We start from the raw sequence: 18762 nt of genomic DNA, 5'->3' as shown, positions 1-18762 counted from the left end.
AAATGTCAATCCAGTGGCTTTAATGCAGATGCGACACATATGCCGCCACTTGGTGAGCTTTGTGGCACATCTACTCTATTGAAGTTAAGACCTTACACTGACATATTCGGAGTATGCATCTATTGCCGACACTCGTAGAATCGAATGCTTAGAGTAGGGCAACCGCATGCCGAAAGTCCTAATGATTCAGATGGTTAAGCTATTAGTCAATTTAATGGGCGACGCTTAGTCACGAGGTCTTAAAGGGATACTTGTGCGGGTGATCTTCTCGTCGACATGTCAGCGGTGAGGTCAAGTGACGTTGGTAACAATAATACTATCAAGGAAAGGAAGAAGATCTTCGATGAACATCTCACCCCTATTACAGTTTTGTAAGTACACTTCAAGCGACCAAGTAGTTTCTCGGGTTGGTAAACCTAAGTGAAAATATTGAACATCGGTTGAAAGGACAGTAGGGAAAGGCTGTCAACTTTGGGTATACCTTGAATTCCTCCCCGCCTGAATAGCTGCTGTGCTGTTGTATTGTGGCGCGGAGTAGTGGCACAGTTACACGTAGAACCACAAGTGGCTGGTGTATGCAAATGCCGTTCAAAATGTACCAACAGTATCACAGAATGTGACCATCTCCGCTCCGAGTATTTCTCAGCTTCTTACTACTTTGTCTAGCAGTAATCATGGTATCACAGCTCGTTTTCCCTCAGCATGAAATTCCAAAGGTCGTGTTTGCTGTCTATCTGACGCTAGGAAAGAAGTGACTTGTAAGTCCTATAGATGGTCCTGGTCATGTCCCCTGGCGGTAGTGAATGAGCGCGCGCTGAATCCATTGCGCTACACCAAGTTCTAGAATCCTACTCCTGCTTGAACACTGTCTGACACTTCCTAGCTTCAATCCCTACCTGCGCCGGTGCGCCTTATGTTCTATCAGCGGCTCTCAGGCCGCAGTCCTGGTCCATACGGGAAGCCACTTCGACAGGAACACCTTCACATACCCATCCTCGATGATCTTCGGCGGTGTCCGCATAGTAGCACTGTCCCGCTGTAGCACCCTGGTATCCCATGAGATGCCGTCAGAGTCATAGCCGTTGACTCCGTTGATACCATTGACACCATTGATACCATTGGTACCGTTTACGCCATTAGTACCGTTAACCCCTTTGGTACCATTAACTCCGTTGGTACCATTGATCCCTTTAGTACCGTTGACGCCGTTGACTCCGTTAACTCCCTTGACCCCATTGACCCCGTTGACCCCGTTGACCCCATTTACCCCATTGACTCCATTGCTCGCCTTGACCCCGTTGGTTCCGTTGGTTCCGTTGGTTCCATTAGACTGGTGAGCCCCATTAGTCGCGCTTGGCTTGTGGGCCGCTTCCTTGCTGAGGCTCGACTTGTATCGATCTTCAAAGTAGTCTAGGAGCTTCACAGCCGGGTTGTACTTCTCATTACCGCGGGCGGCATCCTCCCTCAGTAGTTGCAGCCACTCGGTGAATGATACGGCCTCGAAATCTAGACCAGCATCCTTGAGGGCCCAGAGAAGCCTCTTCCAAGAGAAGGTGTCGGGGTTCGACATGTTGTAGAATACTGGCGGGTTGACCGGATCCAATACATGCGGCCTCGGTGATGCCCGTAAAGTGTCATCAATTTCCAGGAACGCCGTGGCTAAGGTATTTACTGGAAGCCATGAGACGTCCTCACTGAGTACTGGCAGTGCCTTCAAGGAGAGTACTGATCGGAACATGGATGGCACGAACTCGGCATCGTTCCACTGTCCATTTTCCAGGTCGCCCACGACTTGCCCAATTCGCAGCACATAACTGCGTGCCCCTGCGCGGGCCGCATTGACTACCATGTGCTCACCGACCAATTTAGATTGAGCATACCCCATAGGCGTAGCCTGGGTGAAGTCATCAATGGGCTTTTCCATGATTCGGGCTGGCGTCGGCGTGTTCTCTGCCGTTGAGATAGAAGATGCGAAATAGAGCCGAGCGGGTTCCGGGCGGCGGACTGCGAGAGAGAGTGCCAGGAGCCAGTGTAACCCAGCCAGCTGAGGCTCGAAACTCTGTATCTGGATATTGAAGTTCACGGGCCAGGCCATGTGGACAATTAGTGATACCTCATTCTTAAACTGTTCGACGAGTGTTTCCGAGAGGCCGAAGTCCTCGCGGCTGAAGTCCACAGAGATGGCCACAACCTTCTCAGGAGCCGACAACTCGAGGCCACGTTGTTTCACGGAAGCTAGGACTCTGCCCATTGGGTCTGATCCTCGAACGAAACAGTATACCTTTCGGATATGTCTCTTCGCAACCATCTGGACGAGAATGTGCGCACCAATTGAGCCAGTGGCCCCGGTTAAGATCTGCATTCATGTCAGCTTGCATTCAAGTTTAACTTGGCACGGTGTACTTACGGCAACTTCTCCAAAGGCAGAATACTTGTTGATAAGCTCACGCATGACGGGAGTTCTGTCTTCTTCCTCATCTCCTAGACCCTGGGCGAGGCGGTACAGATGAGCTGCCAGCAGCTTGATGTTTCCTTTCTCGTAGATGACGTTGTTGCTCAACCGGTGGCCGCCTAGATACAGAGTTTTCTGGATCGTTCGTCTCATCTGAATAGAATTAAGACTGTCGATTCCAGCATTGAAGAAGTCGGCATCAACTGAGTCCAACTGGATGTCCATCACTTCTTCGTACGTCTTCTTGAGGAAAAGTTCGAGATCAGGCAGACTCAGCTTGAGAGTACCTTCCTGCCCATCATCAAGCTTGGCATACAGCTCGTCAATCGTGTCCGCGAAGTGACGGTACACTTGCGCACGGATGATGCTACCCTTGTCCGTTCTAGGATAACTCACATCCGAGGGTATCACAGCGACCATGTACTTGCTGATCTGGGAGAAGCCCTCGGCGCGCGAGTTGGCATCGGCGATTGTGGGCCATACAGCGTCAAGATATTCGTCGTCCGATATGCTGTCAGCTGACTGCGCCCTGAAGAGTAACACGCCAGGAAGCGCTCGGTCAACGCCCACAACAACCGCTTCGCGAACGAGCTCATGCTCGCGAATGCAGCCTTCGATCGGTAATGGCAGGACCTTCTCGCCGTTGCTTAAAGTAACTCGGTCATCCAGACGGGTCATATACTTCCACACGTCGGGTATAGTTGGGTGCGGGACAAAAACATCCCTTGAACGCCAAGGCTCGCCAGAAGCAGATTTGAAAAGCCCCGGATGACTGCGAAGAATGACGCACTCATATTGGTTGTCCCCGATCGGGTCCATGATGACGTGCTCTCGAACGTTGGAATAGATGCGCACATAGTCCCATGAGTCGTCATCTTCTGCGCGTCGCATGGTGTCTCCCAAGAGCCCTGCTTCTGTGAATCCAAAAACAACGCCAACATGAACCTTTTCTTTGACTAAGCGGTCTCCAAGCTCGTCTGGGGTTCGCGCGCCAGCAGCTGTGACCATTTTGGCCGACTTCAGAATCTCCATGCCCCTATCTGTCTCTGCCAGCAAGCCGAGTGAGTAGGGTACGACATGGATGACCTCAGGTTTGATGGCCTCTGTGGCTATCAGAAGATTCTCTGTCGTAATCGGCAAGCGAGCGCTATAAAGATTCGCCGTCTTGCGCATGTACATGGCTTGTAATGTAGTTGATAAGCCATAGATGTGGTATAGCGGAAGCACGGCGAAGTTGTGCATTCCAGCACCCTGCAGAGGATGAGTCAGGAGACTCTTGTGGCTCAATGAAATGGGCTTAGGTAACCCCGTGGAGCCGGAACTGTGCATTATCAGGGCAATATCGTGGGTTTCACTGTCCCGATCGACCTGACGCGCGAAAGATTGCCCCTCATCGGATGGTGGTGACGAGTACTGTGCTCGGCTGGGGATAGAGATCTTCGTCAAAGACTTCTCTTGCTCGACAGCCGCGAGCGTGTTCAGGATTTGCGAAGAGTCTCCATGAACAATGGCGCCACAACCTGTTTGTTTCAGGAGGTTGACAATGGCCACGGGTGCAAGACGTAAAGACAGGCACAGAACAGTATAGCCGAGTCGGCTCAGCGCGAAGAATGTGACGATGTAATCGACATCAGATTGTCCGAAAATTCCAACTACCTCTTTTGCGCCCTAATTCAGAGTTTAGTATCCATTTTAAGTTTCTGCGAGGCTTTCCCAGTCTTACCGGCTTCAGGCCTTGGGCAATCAAGTGGTTCGCAGCTCCATCAATGAAGGAATCGAGCTGTTGCCCAGTGAACTTCTCATAGTCGCTCAGGTCGTTGTCATTTCTAGGGTATCCCAAGATAGGGACTTGGTCAGTATCCGCTGCACGATAGCGGATGATGTCGTCCAACACCTTCAGCTCCCCGAAGGTGCTGTACAGCTCCTTCACTCGTTGCTTCGTAAGGTGCGCCATTTGGTTGCTTAGAGATCAAGGAGGTGCTGAAGGTGTATAGAACCTGATAGAGCGCTGACCTGGTCAGTTTTTTTTCGATGACTTTCGAGGCCTGAGCTGTTGATAAGAACTATATGATCTGTTGAGCTCTTTCGTAAACAGTTTGCCACTTCATTCAGATCGTTGCGCAAGTCTCCAACATGACTCCGGAATCTACTCAAGTCCGAGTATCCTACACTTCCCCTTTTGAGACCGGAACTCGCTTTCAGAGAAAACACGTCTGTTGATGCCGTTACATTTCGTCTATGTCGTCCTCCTATGGGTAAAGGCTGCAACCTGCTCGTGATACATTGGAGTAAGGACCCTTACTCCATACTTGCAGGACCCTGACTCCATTCTAGCAGGACCCTGAATCCGGAGAACGAAAGATCGGTGTTTTCCTGCATCGCATTGCATGAGTATCCCACCTCACTTTCGCCCCAGACGAGTAAGTGTCTATAGAAGGCCGCGATCGGAATGGCAAGAGCATTGGCGCGTACCGTCCCCCAAGATTCATCTGATAAAACTGCAAGAATATGCGAGAAATTTTGTTATTACGTGAGACCCACTGATATCGGAGACCCTGGCATGTCAGCATAACTCGCATCTGTTTCATTTTCCAGATGTGTAAGCGAGAATCCTACCTTGAAGCAGGGAACAGGGCCAGCACCAGCACGGATTGAGGTGTACTCATCCAACGTCCGGAGATAAGAGGGTCAGTAGCTTGTCCAACAGTCTTTCCCAAGCGCTGACCATTCGCCCAATTCAGTAGTTCGGGCATCTTTCGAAGGTGAAGCTTCGTGTCTTGCACTCGAGGTTGAGGCCATTCAACTCAAAACAGGGGCTGTCTACACAGCAGCAATAAAGCCCTAAATTATCGTGGTACCACAGCGGAGCCTCCTGGTACGCGGCCGCAGCCTGAGCCGATTTGCGTATTCCTGTGTATCGCCCAATGCAGAAACTAGGATTTGGAGTCACCTGAGATGCATTATTTCGACCGCAAGTCCGCGATTGTATAACCATTACCTGTCTTGTGCAGCCGGCGTCTCAACGATCGACCGCTCTTGGACATGTCAGAAACAAGACATGCGATGGATGCAGATCAGATTATCGTGAACTCAGTCAAGATGCTCATATAATATCACATCTAATGCAGGACTGCTCCTGTGCGAGTAAATCATATACTATATTAAAATTTGCACACGACGACCTTATACTTTATCAACGGGACAGGCAATTCACAGCGGCTTTCTATACAATATCAAAGTGATTGTTGCGCAAGCGTCCTACGCCATGTCTCGCTCAGCTTCATCGCCAGCGGAAAAGACTGCGAGCTCCTCGGGTTGGACCCCAGAGGAAGAGTATGTATACTGCCCAATGTTCCATCCAAGTTGTATAACTGGCTATCATTCTTACCATTACCTGCATTGTCTGACACATGGGTTGACACAGTGCGCTATTGAGAGCCGCAGTCGCTGAGAGTAAGCATAACCTACCATTTACAGTGCGATCCTAGTAAATTGGTACTAACGCTTCTATTTTGAATAGGAGGACAATCTCGTAAGACCATAAAGTGGCAGAGCATAGCCCGTCAACTTCCCAATAAAACCAGTCAAGAGTGTCGCAAACGGTGGTACTATCACTCCTCACAACCTCTTCGCCGAGGGCCGTGGTCTCGAGAAGAGGATACGAAACTCTGCTTAGGAGTTCGTCAGTTTGGCACAAGATGGATCAAAGTCGCAGAACTGGTAGGAACACGGAACGGTGACCAGTGCTACAAGCGATGGACAGATAGTTTGGACCCTCAGATAGACAAGAGCCCTTGGACGGCCGAAGAGGTAAGCAGACAATCAATCCTCCACAGACGACTCTTGCTTGAAGTGTCTTGTTGACCAATAGCATAGGACTCAATATTACTCGAAAGTGTCCAGAAGATGGGCAGGAATTGGAAGGAAATCGTAAGCGCGAAACTGCCCTACCGGACAGGGCTTGCAGCCAAGAACCGGCATTCGCTTCTCCAGCGGCAGATCCAGAATGGTCAACTCGTTGCATCTACCCACTCGGATGAGTCGGAAGATGGGTCACCACCCCCAGCCTCCACTTATCCACCTTCACCGGACGGCTGCGACAACAGTATGTCAGATTGGGCAGCTCAGACGGGAACCCCAAGTGATCACCATGAACCCAGCTTCAACATGTCAGAGCAATACGATGGCAGCATAATAAATCTCGACTCCTTCTATTGGGAAATGAGTCCTGATTTCAACAATAATATGGAGCAAGTAGAGTTCTTCGAAAACGCCGAGCTCTCAACGGCGGATTCTCTCTCCACGCTCGACTATCAGGCATACTCTACCTCAGCATCAACGTCGCAGGAATGGCATTCGGTAAACGGCATGTTCTCCGGTGGCGATAATACTACCCTGCTTGACTGGGATCCAGCTTCTCCAACACAACAAGCACAGGAACTCTTCGTTGCCCCGCAAGGCCAGGAGTATACGACAAGAGACGTTATCTTAAAGGCAACTTGTTATGAGGGACATGCCGAGTTTGCGATGGAGGAGATGGCAAAACTTGCCAACGGATTAACACTAAAGGGCCGAGTCAAGAACTTCAGTTTTTCGGCGCAATAGGTCGGCTACGGTGCACCAGATTTCTAGCCTCTTCATAGGTCCGGCGTCCCCTTTGTTTCTTAGACATAGAGGAAGAGAGCTTAGATAGTTACGTTACATAACATGATGTATATACATTAGATCATCGACAAGGTCCGTTCATAGAAACGACTATGCATTTAAGCGTTGAGAATTCCGAATCGGGTTCCGCCTCCATGTAACATCAACGTACTGTTATATTGACTCGATGGATCTCGTAATGACATCCTTTTGAACTCCTTCCTTCCATCGTGAGCAATATTCGTTTCTCTTGCTTCGTTTCATGTGTTTAGTGACTAGTAAATCCGATTATCCTTCTCTACACCATAGCGTCTTCATTGAATTGTCGTCGCGTTATAGAATGACATAAACAGAGCCGCACCAGCTTATACTCCGCATGTCATAAATTACCGAGTATTCTTACTCTGGTCTGGTGAATCCGATTGACTCACTCAACCGACAGAGGCATACTCGCATAGATAGTATAGAAATATCTAGCTATTTTCCTCATAATATTATTCTTTTTCATTTACTTGACTAAACTAGCGTTTGACGCTGATTATTCGAAAGCGTAGAACAAATCTCTTAGATCCAGCATCTCATTTACTATATACTTGTGCCCGCGTCGAGATTTGCACCTCGCATTCTTCCTGCTCGCGCACCGTTGACTATCAATTTTTAAACCCTTTCAATCAATAAGGCAGGATGTCTTTTGTCATCACACAAGGCTCCGATAAGGCTATCCATTACGAGACCTCTGAAATCCCCGAACCTCAAAATGACGAGGTTCTAGTCAAGTTCCTCGCTTCCCCCGTCAACCCCCTCGACCTTCTAGTTATAAAGGGGGCTTATCCAGTGCGGCCAAAATTCAGTCAATCCGGAAACCCTATTCTAGGCTACGAGGGTGTCGGGGAGGTCATCAAATGCGGCAGTAACGTCACACGCTATCAACCCGGCGACCTGGTCATACCCAGCACGTTCGGCGTGGGAACCTGGCGCTCATATGCCGCTCTAAATGCGTCACTACTACTCAAGATCGACCGCCCGAACGATATTGTCTTCGCAGCGCTGCTCAGAATGGCCATCGCCCCGGCGTATTTCCTCGTCGAGGAGATTCGCACCTTGAAGCCGGGCGAGTGCATTATTCAGAATGCCGGCACATCAACCGTGGCACAATACGTCACGCAATTCGCGGCCAGTCGTGGCGTCTCCGTCATTAGCGTTATCCGTGATCGCTCCTCAGATGAGACGCAGCGCGTCAAGAGTGCCTTACTCGCGGCCGGTGCTGAAAAGGTGTTCACCGAGAGCGAGCTAGCGACTCAAGCTACAGAATTGAGGAAATCTAAGAAAATCGCTTTGGCATTAGATTCCGTGTATGGAGCCTCCGGTTCCTTACTTATGAGTGCGTTGTCAGACGGTGGTACTTTTGTCCACTTGGGATTCCTAGGTGGTAGCACAGGCAAATTGGAGTTAGGGCCCCAGGATCTTTTCGGTCGAAGATTAACCCTCAGGGGGTTTCGGGGCTCGGATCATATGGCTGCTCGCAGTGCCGAAGAGCAGACGAACTTGTTGAATTATTGGATCGCTATGTTAAATCGGAACGAGCTTCAACTCCCTGTACTGGGACTGAACCTCGTAGAGCTAGATTCCGGACCGGCGAGCGGCACAGCTGCCCTTAATACAGTGCAGAGGGCTCAGGAGAGCTCTATTGGTCAGAGGAAGCAGATCTTCCTTCTAAAGTAGTTTTTAAATCCCGCATGAGTCATCAAACGCTGAACGCACTTCTGTTTATTTCATCGTCCGCCAATGGTGAATAAGTTTGTTTTCCTTTCCCATATTAATCGTACTGGATTGGCTCTTCGTGTGATATTACAGGAGGGGATGACGGTACCTAACAGCCCCCAAAAGCAACTTTAGCTCGCTGTGGTGAGCAGATGATGGATCAATTAAGCGAGCAGCTATCCAAGACACACCATTCAGAGAGTCACAGAACCATGCCGACTCCAACCCTTTGCCAAGAGCCCCTGAAATACGACTTCCGCCAGGAAATAAGGTTCCATTAGGATAGTAGTGACAGCGAGGGTGTTATCTAACTTTCGAACACGTGTAAAAAGGACCGAAGTTAGCCCCTTCATGTTAGATACACATTCCGGAGTAATAGTATTAGATCCCTATCCATTCGTTCTATAAGGGTATATATTCACATGCCAACACCTATTCTAAAGTCTTCAATGTTAGCCCTCTAAAAAGAGCAAGGATTCAGCAAGACCATTATGATCAGTGCGATAGTTAACACCTAATTAGCATCTAATCACTTTGTAATAACCACTGAATAGCTAGGCGATGGCGAGCGCATAACAAATCACAGCTAACGTATAATCATGGCCTAATCACTAGATAGCTAATGTGAATAGAAAATGAAGAGGCACTAAGCTAGCATTGAACCCCTCGGAGGAGGTTTATGCTAGGGGTAGCTACATCATACTTTATTTACGTGTATAGAATGGCTACTTCCCTCCACCCCAAGGAATGTGCAAATTTTGAAAATCATTCGACTACTTCATTTGGCCCCTAATTGCCTTCTGTCCTCCAACTCAACTGGGGTAAGCGAAATATTTACTCTGGAATGTCCACCCCTGACGAATCCATGACCCAACTGCCCCCTGTCCGTAATCGAACTTTACTCTGGAAAGAATTTCCCTGACAGCCCCAGCATTCAACTACTGTTCTCTCGATACAACAAAGTCCTTGTTAATATCCTGATTGTGAAATGGGCTCCTTGTGAGCAGCATTGCCAACCTTAACATCCAGCACTTACAAGGACTCGGAAGAGAATTGGACAGACTTGGCCACAATTGAGAGTGCTAAGAATCGTATACTCAACTAGAAACCGTATTTTCAAAAGAGGTAGGATGGTACAGAAGGTGCAGTGGCAAGCCGGATGATTCACGTAAGCGCTGCAATAGTAATTCCCTTGACTCAGCAGCAATGTCCAGGCAATATTTCCGATTAGCGGCTGACAACTAAGCCAGATCATCGTGAGGATCAATATCTAAAGCTGTTGGCAGGGTATTGGGTCCCACCGGTTTACGGCGTGACCTCGACATGTGATTTTAGCTTGCGGAATAGGTAGGCGTGTGAGAGATCGGTATACCCCCTCTCGCCCCTGAACAATGAGGAGAAGCTCAGGGATCAACAGTATTGACCCCTCGGATACTATTCACTTATCTATGGAATTGCCACTGTATATCTACGGCCCATACTTACTCTGGAAATAATACCCCTGAAAGATATGAGTTACTTGATCTTCAACTTCATCCATGCTATTGCCCCACGCCTGGTATACACAAATTGTAAATTGCCATTAGGCTCTGTTATCCGTGAGGCCGCTGACAGCTCCACGAGATGGTAGGCGTACGTCACCAGGTTCTTGCCAGGGGTTAGCCATGCCAATAACTGCATACGGCGTATATCAAGCCTGTTTGGGGCTACCCAGTGATTCTCGACTATCCTAGGTCCCCAAGGGGCGAGGTACATATATACGGTACCCCCAATATAGCCACACCTCGGGTAGATATGATCTCATACCTTGACACGTTGCGTCAATCTTGGTACCGATCTGGCTCGGTCCCGACGCCACGGAGGACTAGAGAGCGGGTACCCAACGACAAGGGCTGTACTTCCCATGCAATGGTAGTGTTCCATCGCCTTTCCGTCTCACTCTTTTACCCGTAGGAGCGTACTTATGCACGACAGCTTCCTTGTGAGTTGCTCCCGGTAGCCGGGACGAAATACCTTGCATAGAGTTAGATCTGAGTGCGTCCCTACATTCAGCTGATGCCCATGCCGCTGAACAGGGATTGACAGAGCTCGGATTACTCTTTACGTGCTTCTATTATGAGAACTTAACATAGGGCTGAGCGTTAATCCCGTGTCACACGAAAGATCTGGCATGCAAGATTTACGAAGTGTACACTAGGACGGACGCCTTGTAGCCTAGCTTACCCTTGATTTCAGAAATATTACGTATCTCGTGCTTCGGAAACCTCGCTTAAGAGAATGAAATGGATTCACGAAGCAGGTAGCAATTCAAAATTGAATGTATAGCGAAAGTATAGAAAGGGGGCCGATGATCTACGGGCGACACTTTGTCATCAATATCCTTTCCATTGAAGTATAGAGTGACAGGCCTTGATCTATTCAAGAACACTCTGCTTGAAAGAAAGAGTAATTCCTAATGTTCATATCAAATGCGTTAGGATCTGGGAGGGGGAAAAGGGCATATGTGCGTATAACTGAGTGAGAGCATTAACCCCCTTGAACTGCCGCCCCTTTATCCCCTCTACATCCACAACCACAATGTTAGTCCTCCCATATTCCTCTCCAATATAAGACTCGACGAAAAAAGACAGATAGAAGTAGAAAAAACATAGATCAAAACGAAATGGAGCAAAAGATTGATTTCGCCCGGACTTGAACCGGAGACCTTCAGTGTGTTAGACTGACGTGATAACCAACTACACCACGAAACCACGTATCGCTCTGTACTCGCTTGAGTTGAATGTCTACGAAATTAAGTGTACCAATATTCATTGCCCAAGCTCCCTCTTCCATCACTCTTAATCCCAGTCATCAATCCGTACGCTAATCACACACATAAGTTAAATCCATATAATTTTGTCTTATTATCGAAGCAGTAGGTTTCAAGGAGCCAATGCCGGACTCAAATACGACGTCCCTAAGTACACTCAATACCTACGGAGCAGTTACAAGATTCGAGCTTTGATAGCTTTAGGTTACGCAGAAGCTAACGGCGCCGCAGTGGCGATTTTTAGAGGCTCTCTTTAGAGAGGAAAATGATGGAGTTGGGATTATTAGGGCGGCGTGATGGAGATAGAAAGCATTGGGGAATAAGGGGAATGTGCTGCTCAGTCAGCGGGTGGCGAGTGTATAAACGCGGAAATAATTACATGACGCGCAGGTAGACCGTCGTTGGTTTACCGTGCATATTTCGCTACCAATTTAGACCAAAGGGGAGTTGCAGGAACACCAGGTTCGGGTATTTAGGGGTCTCAGAGTAAGTTATGTTCAAGAGCCAAATAGTTCCAACAGATGATTCTAGGTGAAATCGTGGGATCACTGCGCTAGGAAGCCCAGTTGTATCCGCGAGACTGTGACTTGTTGTCCTTCGAACTTGAGGTGCTGGTGATCGCTGGACTGACAAGAGTTGCTAAGAGCATATTTGCATCACCTGAGTACTGATACTATGTCATACACTATCTACATAGGCCGTAAAAGAAGCATATTAGATTCAACATTCGCTCAGCAGACTGATGCCCAAAACTCAGATATGAGTTCGTCGCTCAAATTGCCCTCATAAATCAAACATCATGGCTTCTCGAGTACTCATTGGACAAGATTCCTTCTAATATGGCATATTAGACGATGTTTAGAGTCATCTCATGTCCGAAGAAATTGAAGATCAACGGAGCCTCAAATGGTGATGTCGTCATCTCACTTATTCACCTAAGATATAACTACACGACCCAATTCAGAAATATGATTCTATAGCCTAGTCTCGAAACGCTGGGTTTGTCACTGAGATGAAGATATTCATCTAGTGGGTTTCGTGATTACGGAGGCTCGGTACACGTGGATACAGATGAGTTCTTACGTGTTCTGTTAGAGTGCTACAGATAGGGGAATTCGGTTGTCATAACTGGCATGGCGATATTTTTTGCCTATAACGCTTTGTCGTCGGGAGAATGAGATCGTCGTAGGTTTATAGAGCCTCGTTTACTTGTAGATAAATGGCCAACCAACCATAGTAAACAGATAAGCATTCATGTCTTATGAGGTTGTGAGAAAGTATAGCTATCTGAGGAGAGAACTGCAGAGGAAGACAGCAGATAAAGAGTAAATGAGAAAGCTCGGATCAAGAGTAGGGAAACACAGTCATTCGAAGGGCAATGTGACACGCAAGCTTGTCAAAACTGGATTGATACGCTATCCTCGTGACGATATCCATGATGCGTGCTTGTTAAGTATAATGTTCAAGACGGTAGGCTTGTCTCCCCAAGACCCAGTGAGTCCTATGCCCGCAAATACTCCCCATTCTTAAGCACTTTAGCATACCGCGGCGCTGATCTCATCTGAATACTATGGTCCAGTACAAGAGCTTGTCATGTTAAGCAATGAATAACTAGGTATACAGGTCGACTATCCGGTTTCCACCGCTAGCAGGGATATTTCTAGAATCCTAATAGACCGGTAATAAGTTGGATCGATTTTGAATTGGTCGTCGGTTAGACTACATGGGGTTTTATCATGATGGTCCTTGTGCTGGTATGGAATTTCCATTAAATCCCGAAAACAGGTCGGACACACTGAGCCTGCGGCCAGTGGCCTGTGCAGCTGGGCCCGACTCTAGCGCAACGAATGCCACGGGATCAGAGGCGGCGGCTTGTGCTCGGGCATCCCGCGTGCTGAGTGCTTGGGACCACATATCGGTAATGAGAGTGGCATTTGTCTCCCGGTCGCTTTCATCTTCGGCGTAAGTCCATAACCCCAAAACCTGGGGAGTGACGGCCTCTCCACTTTCGAGGTGTAGCTCGTGGGCGGCATAGTCTAGCTTGAAGATGAGCAGGCCACCGGCGAGCTCGAAGTTGCCAACGTTGTCGAGGTCGAGGACGAAGTTCTGCAGGCCCTTCCGATTGAGAATAAAGAGACAGCCGGTCTCGCCTACCTCGCCGGGGGCTTTGCGCTGCGAGCAGATGAACATGGTGCCCTCCATGGTGGTCCGCTTCCACTGCGAGCCTGATTGGAAAGTATAGACCACGGCGTTGGCGGCGATGGAGAGAACCGATGTGATGCTGGGGAGGTAGCGCCTCAAGACGCCGAGGTTGAGTTCGGGGTTGGTTCGGCCGGCTAGCGCCGCGGGCTGCACGGCGGTGTTGGGAGCCATGTATTGGGGCGTGTCGGATTCGTAATCGGAGACCGGGGGATGAGTCTGTTGTTGTTGTTGGTGGTGGTGTTGGTGATGTGGTTGACGTTGGTTCTGTTGCTGTCGGCGTGCCTCGTCTTGGAGTTGGCGCGATCTGGTCCTCCTGTGGCCATGGCCGTGGCCGTGCGGATGTGAGAGATGATTGTTATGTTCGGGGAGGTCGTTGGGGTTCAGGTGGGAGTTGGAATTGGAATGAGAATGAGAATGGGAGGGCGGGTTTTGTATCGACGGCTGATGGTTTTGGATTCTGCGAGGCGCCGGGCGCGACATGATGAATGCGTATACTTTGGCTTTGTGTTACACGTTACATTTGTCGCGTGTCTCATACCAGCAACGCCGCTGATCCCCCGCCTGGAGACAATCAAATAGCAATGATCTGTGCTCAAGCTGACGGCAATCATCCAGGTTTTCAACGGAAGCAACAAAAGAGCAAAGAAAAGTCGGTGTGTTGGCAAGTATTGAGCCCCGTGGTGGGCTACCAGCGGAGAATGAGGAATACCCAGTCAACTTGCGATGAGGTTTCGAGCATCAAACCCAGCCAGAGGAGAGGTCGTGATGCACTGCCGGACGCGATAGAGGTCTACGTAGGTATGTATCGGTACCTGATCTGCCGTAGCTATATGCCTGCTATTCTGGTGTATAATGACCATTAATGGCCCCTCTAGATTGTATCGTGTACAAAGGAGGCGCTGCCCCTCCACCTGCACTCGCCCACAGTTCGTGGGGCTGGTTATAGCTCTAACAGCAACCACCGTGACCTACCTATCCACGGCAGCTTCGATTCAAGGGGCTTTTGGCAAAACATCCTCGCCTCAACCTAGGTTTACCACGATCATCCAGTCTTGCTGTCTTGCACGTTGTGTTGCTGTATATACGACTATTGTGCCATTATCATCCATTCGATTTGTCCGTCTCTCTGTTTCTGCTTCCCTCGTCACTTGGGTATTTGGGTAGGTATTCGGCACTGCCCCGCCATCGTCATCGACATAACCACTCATTTGCGACAGTCGTTAGAATCGCCATCATTGTCGCCGCACTTATTCATTATCGGCTTGAATCATTCAATATGCTGGCAGAAGTCCATACTGGCACTTCGAAAGCTTTGACTTGAACTGATTCCCTTCCTCCCATATCTCCTTTTGCCCTGTACATCATCATGTCCGCTACCGAACCTGACCAACACTCCCAATTGCCTTCGGCTGTCGATCCCCACGACCTCTCCGATCTGACCTCAACAACACATTATTCCCTCTCGCGCGCCGTCCATGCTCGCAAGTCCGAATACACAAGGCCGCATAGGATACGCATCAAGATAGGCACCTGGAACGTTGCTGGATGCCCTGGCACCGACAAGGACCTCGCCAGCTGGTTTGTTGATGGTGACGGCCTCGACCCCAAGCTCGACACCAGCTTGGGCAAGCTCAACCTGTCCGAGAACAGCATCGAGACGAGCAGTGCAAATACCCATCACAAGGCGCCGATAGATTCAGATCAACCAACGTCGACGTCCGACAAACAAACAGAGCCGCCCGGTGACACGGAACAACCTACCATTCGAGCTGTGGGTGGCGATAAAATCAGTCTTTACGTTCTTGGGCTTCAAGAAATCGTCAATCTGAATTCAGTCCATCAGTCTCTATATGGAGACCCTGGTGCTGTCGCAAAATGGCAGGACGCCCTTGAGGCTGCTCTCCCCAGTGGTTATACACTTGTCGCATCGCAGCAACTCGTCGGGCTTCTCTTGCTTATATATGCATCGCCCGAAGTGGCAGCCACTATCTCTAATGAATCGACGGTTTCCACAGGCACTGGTCTCCTCGGCTATATGGGGAACAAGGGCGCCGTTACTTCTCGTCTCCTCTTAGGCGAGACCACTCGTCTAGTCTTCTCGAACTGCCACCTTGCATCTGGCCATGACCAAACTAGTCTCGACCGGCGATGCTGGGATTACAACAAGATCATTACACATACTACCTTTGCCCCTATTAGCCGCTCCGGAGTCATGGAGGAAGAGAACGAGAAGATAGGCGACGGAGATTTTGCTTTCTTTTTTGGTGATTTAAACTTTCGTATGGATGGTCTTCCTGGAACCGATATCCGACACCTTCTCACATTACATGCTCGTGGCGAATACGATATTACTAATACTAATCGGCAACTTGGGGAAGATGGCGTGTTTGTCCTACACGACAACGATGATCAGAATTCGGATGGCACTTCAACGCCGGGCATGGTTTCGCGAGAAGCCTCATTCGATAGAAACGACAGCGATGAAAGCAGTGAAGAGCTTCCTGACCCTGATGAGTTCGTGCTAAACCCACACGACGATCCGGCATCCCTACAGGCAACTCTTGATTCCCTCTTGCCGCACGATCAGCTGCGACAAGTAATGAAAAACAAAAAGGCATTCCACGAGGGATGGCGAGAAGGGCCCATCACTTTCCTACCTACATATAAGTATGATGTTGGTACAGTTGGGCTCTTTGACACTTCGGAGAAGAAACGGGCACCGAGCTGGTGTGATCGAATACTCTTTCGAACCCGAAAAGACAGGGACAAGTACATAAAGGAGCATCAAGACGAGATTGATGCGAGAAATAGAGACGAGGACATGAAGAAACGTGGCATCGACGAAGCTGCAGATGACGAGAGCGTTTTATTTGATTACGATCCCACTAACGATACAGGTGGGGACAGCCAGGCACCAGGAGTTGCAGGGGACGTGGGTTATGATTATGACGAATATGACGAGGACGAAGCAGATAACTCAGAACAAGCTGTCGCACACGATGGCTTCGTAGACGAGATCAGCTTGGACTTATACACTAGCCACCAACGAATTATGTCATCAGACCACAAGCCATTAGTAGGCATTTTCACGTTGACGTATGAAGCCGTAGTGCCGGAGCTCAAAGCCAAAGTTCACGCTGAAGTGGCAAAAGAGCTAGATCGTGCTGAGAACGAAGGGAGGCCCGGAATCACCATCCTCGTTGATGGCAGCGAATCTGTTGCTGCGGACCGAGGCACTGCCTTAGACGGCAGTGAAGGCATCGATTTCGGAAGTGTGGCCTTTATGCGGAGGGCGTCACGCTCATTGACTATCGCGAATACCGGTCGCGTACAGGCCAAACTCAATTTCGTAGAGAAGCCGAGCATAGGGGATGATGAGATGCCAAAGCCGAAATGGCTGGAATTCAAATTCCGGCCCCCACATAACGAATTTACCGAGAGCACAGACTACTCGCCTCAGCACGAGGTCTCCTTGGATCCCGGTGAAACTGTTAACGCAGTCATCGAAGTGGAGGTTTCTGACCTGAAGCACTTGCAAGCATTAAACGAGAAGCCTGCTGCGCAACTAGAAGATGTCTTGGTGCTACGTGTCGCGGAAGGACGCGACCATTTCATTCCTATACGAGCCTCGTGGCGACCCTCTTGCTTTGGCAGGTCTCTCGAAGAACTAATTCGCATTCCCAACGGCGGTATCACAAAATTTATCGAACAGCATCCCAAGACTGGTTCAATACCGTACAGTCTTGACGTGCAGACCTCATCACCTACGGAGTTGTTCAAACTCATCGAGGCTATCGAGTCTCTCACAGAACGCCTTATTGCAGATGAGAATATGGTAGAGGACCTCAACATCCCCCGTGACAAAGCTGGCTGGCCATTTGACAGGCGAACGCTCCAGACAAACAAAGATGAGGACTACGCTACACTACGAGGGCATATCATGGACACCTTAGAGAATGGCGGGCTGATCCTCGAAGCACTTACCGCAGATGTCCCGGCATTAAAGCGGCTGGAAATCGTCAGCGAGTCTTTACTTCTTTTTCTAGAGAGTATGACCGACGGCATCGTCTCAGCGCCACTATGGGCTCGCATCGAGCAGAATCTACCACAAATATCCAATACAAAAACGCTCGACGATGTCGAAGATATCAAGACTAATATCCTCGATATGCTTTCCACGGCGCCGTATTATAATATATCATTCGTTTTCCTAACGGCCATGGTCGCGAAAGTAGGCAGCGAACTCCTGCCGTTGAATAAAGGCGAGCGCGAGGTGATTAATACGCGAAAGGCGAGTGGATCGATGGGAAGACGGAGTCTGAGTTTTAGAAGGAATGCCGGGGGAGGAGTCGATGAAAGTGCCATTCAGAAACGACTTGCGTGGGAACGCAGGGCTGCGGAGGTTTTTAGTACGGGGATTTGTAGAACGGGGGCGCTGCAGGGGAATGGGAAGGAGAAAGAGAGGAAGGTTGTGGACGATAAGATGAGGAGTGTTGTTGAGATGTTCTTGCGGAGGGATGGGGCGTGATATTATTTTATTTACTTACTTACTCATTTTTAAGGACGGGAAAGAGATGGTGTGAAGTGGGTGTGAGGGTTCAGTGTATACCTATGTAGATGGAGATAGAGTTGTATTTATTAATTTTGTATTAGTCTGTCTGTTGATGAATAGAATACTTACTGGGACCGTTCGAGCGGTTTATATATATACCTATTCCTAGTACTACTTACTTACCTCTTCGTCACACTTGTCTTCGCATAGTTGCTGTCGTGGCGGCATTGAGATGCTGTTCCATATGGATATTGGAACGGGAGCTTTGGGTATACCTAGCGTATAGGAGATTAATTCATTAGAATTGAAATAGAATATCTTTTATTTCATCGTGTTATTTAT

At 49.0% G+C, this 18762-nt stretch overlaps 5 protein-coding genes and 1 non-coding gene across 6 annotated transcripts; 3 read left to right on the top strand and 3 right to left on the bottom strand.

The window, feature by feature from the left end:
* Positions 1 to 931: 931 nt before the first annotated feature.
* F5B22DRAFT_645632 (acetyl-CoA synthetase-like protein) lies at positions 932 to 4406 on the bottom strand (the record flags this gene model as incomplete). Its single annotated transcript, XM_047978609.1, has 3 exons — positions 932 to 2356; positions 2408 to 4120; positions 4176 to 4406. 3 exons carry the CDS (start codon positions 4404 to 4406, stop codon positions 932 to 934), a joined length of 3369 nt encoding a protein of 1122 aa, XP_047831557.1.
* Positions 4407 to 5015: 609 nt separating this feature from the next.
* On the top strand, positions 5016 to 7057 carry F5B22DRAFT_654655 (uncharacterized protein; the record flags this gene model as incomplete). Its single annotated transcript, XM_047979822.1, has 4 exons — positions 5016 to 5785; positions 5877 to 5905; positions 5973 to 6262; positions 6329 to 7057. Exons 1-4 carry the CDS (start codon positions 5718 to 5720, stop codon positions 7055 to 7057), a joined length of 1116 nt encoding a protein of 371 aa, XP_047831556.1. The 5' UTR covers positions 5016 to 5717.
* A 614-nt stretch (positions 7058 to 7671) lies between these two features.
* Positions 7672 to 8873, top strand: F5B22DRAFT_105401 (uncharacterized protein). The gene has a single exon (XM_047968705.1). The coding sequence runs from the start codon at positions 7781 to 7783 to the stop codon at positions 8816 to 8818; it is 1038 nt and encodes a 345-aa protein (XP_047831555.1). The 5' UTR covers positions 7672 to 7780; the 3' UTR covers positions 8819 to 8873.
* A 2660-nt stretch (positions 8874 to 11533) lies between these two features.
* F5B22DRAFT_t93 lies at positions 11534 to 11607 on the bottom strand. The gene has a single exon. It is a non-coding gene; the product is annotated as a tRNA-Val (tRNA).
* A 1691-nt stretch (positions 11608 to 13298) lies between these two features.
* On the bottom strand, positions 13299 to 14703 carry F5B22DRAFT_105396 (PH domain-like protein). Its single transcript, XM_047968704.1, has one exon. The coding sequence runs from the start codon at positions 14346 to 14348 to the stop codon at positions 13401 to 13403; it is 948 nt and encodes a 315-aa protein (XP_047831554.1). The 5' UTR covers positions 14349 to 14703; the 3' UTR covers positions 13299 to 13400.
* A 130-nt stretch (positions 14704 to 14833) lies between these two features.
* F5B22DRAFT_603001 (type II inositol-1,4,5-trisphosphate 5-phosphatase) lies at positions 14834 to 18726 on the top strand. Its single transcript, XM_047974711.1, has one exon. It carries the CDS (start codon positions 15235 to 15237, stop codon positions 18394 to 18396), a length of 3162 nt encoding a protein of 1053 aa, XP_047831553.1. The 5' UTR covers positions 14834 to 15234; the 3' UTR covers positions 18397 to 18726.
* Positions 18727 to 18762: the final 36 nt, after the last annotated feature.

This window comes from Xylaria bambusicola (assembly GCF_022495145.1).
Source record: "Xylaria bambusicola strain CBS 139988 unplaced genomic scaffold F5B22scaffold_16, whole genome shotgun sequence".
NCBI lineage: Eukaryota > Fungi > Ascomycota > Sordariomycetes > Xylariales > Xylariaceae > Xylaria > Xylaria bambusicola.
Note: the sequence above shows the minus strand (reverse complement) of the source record. Positions and strands in the feature narration are given on the sequence as shown.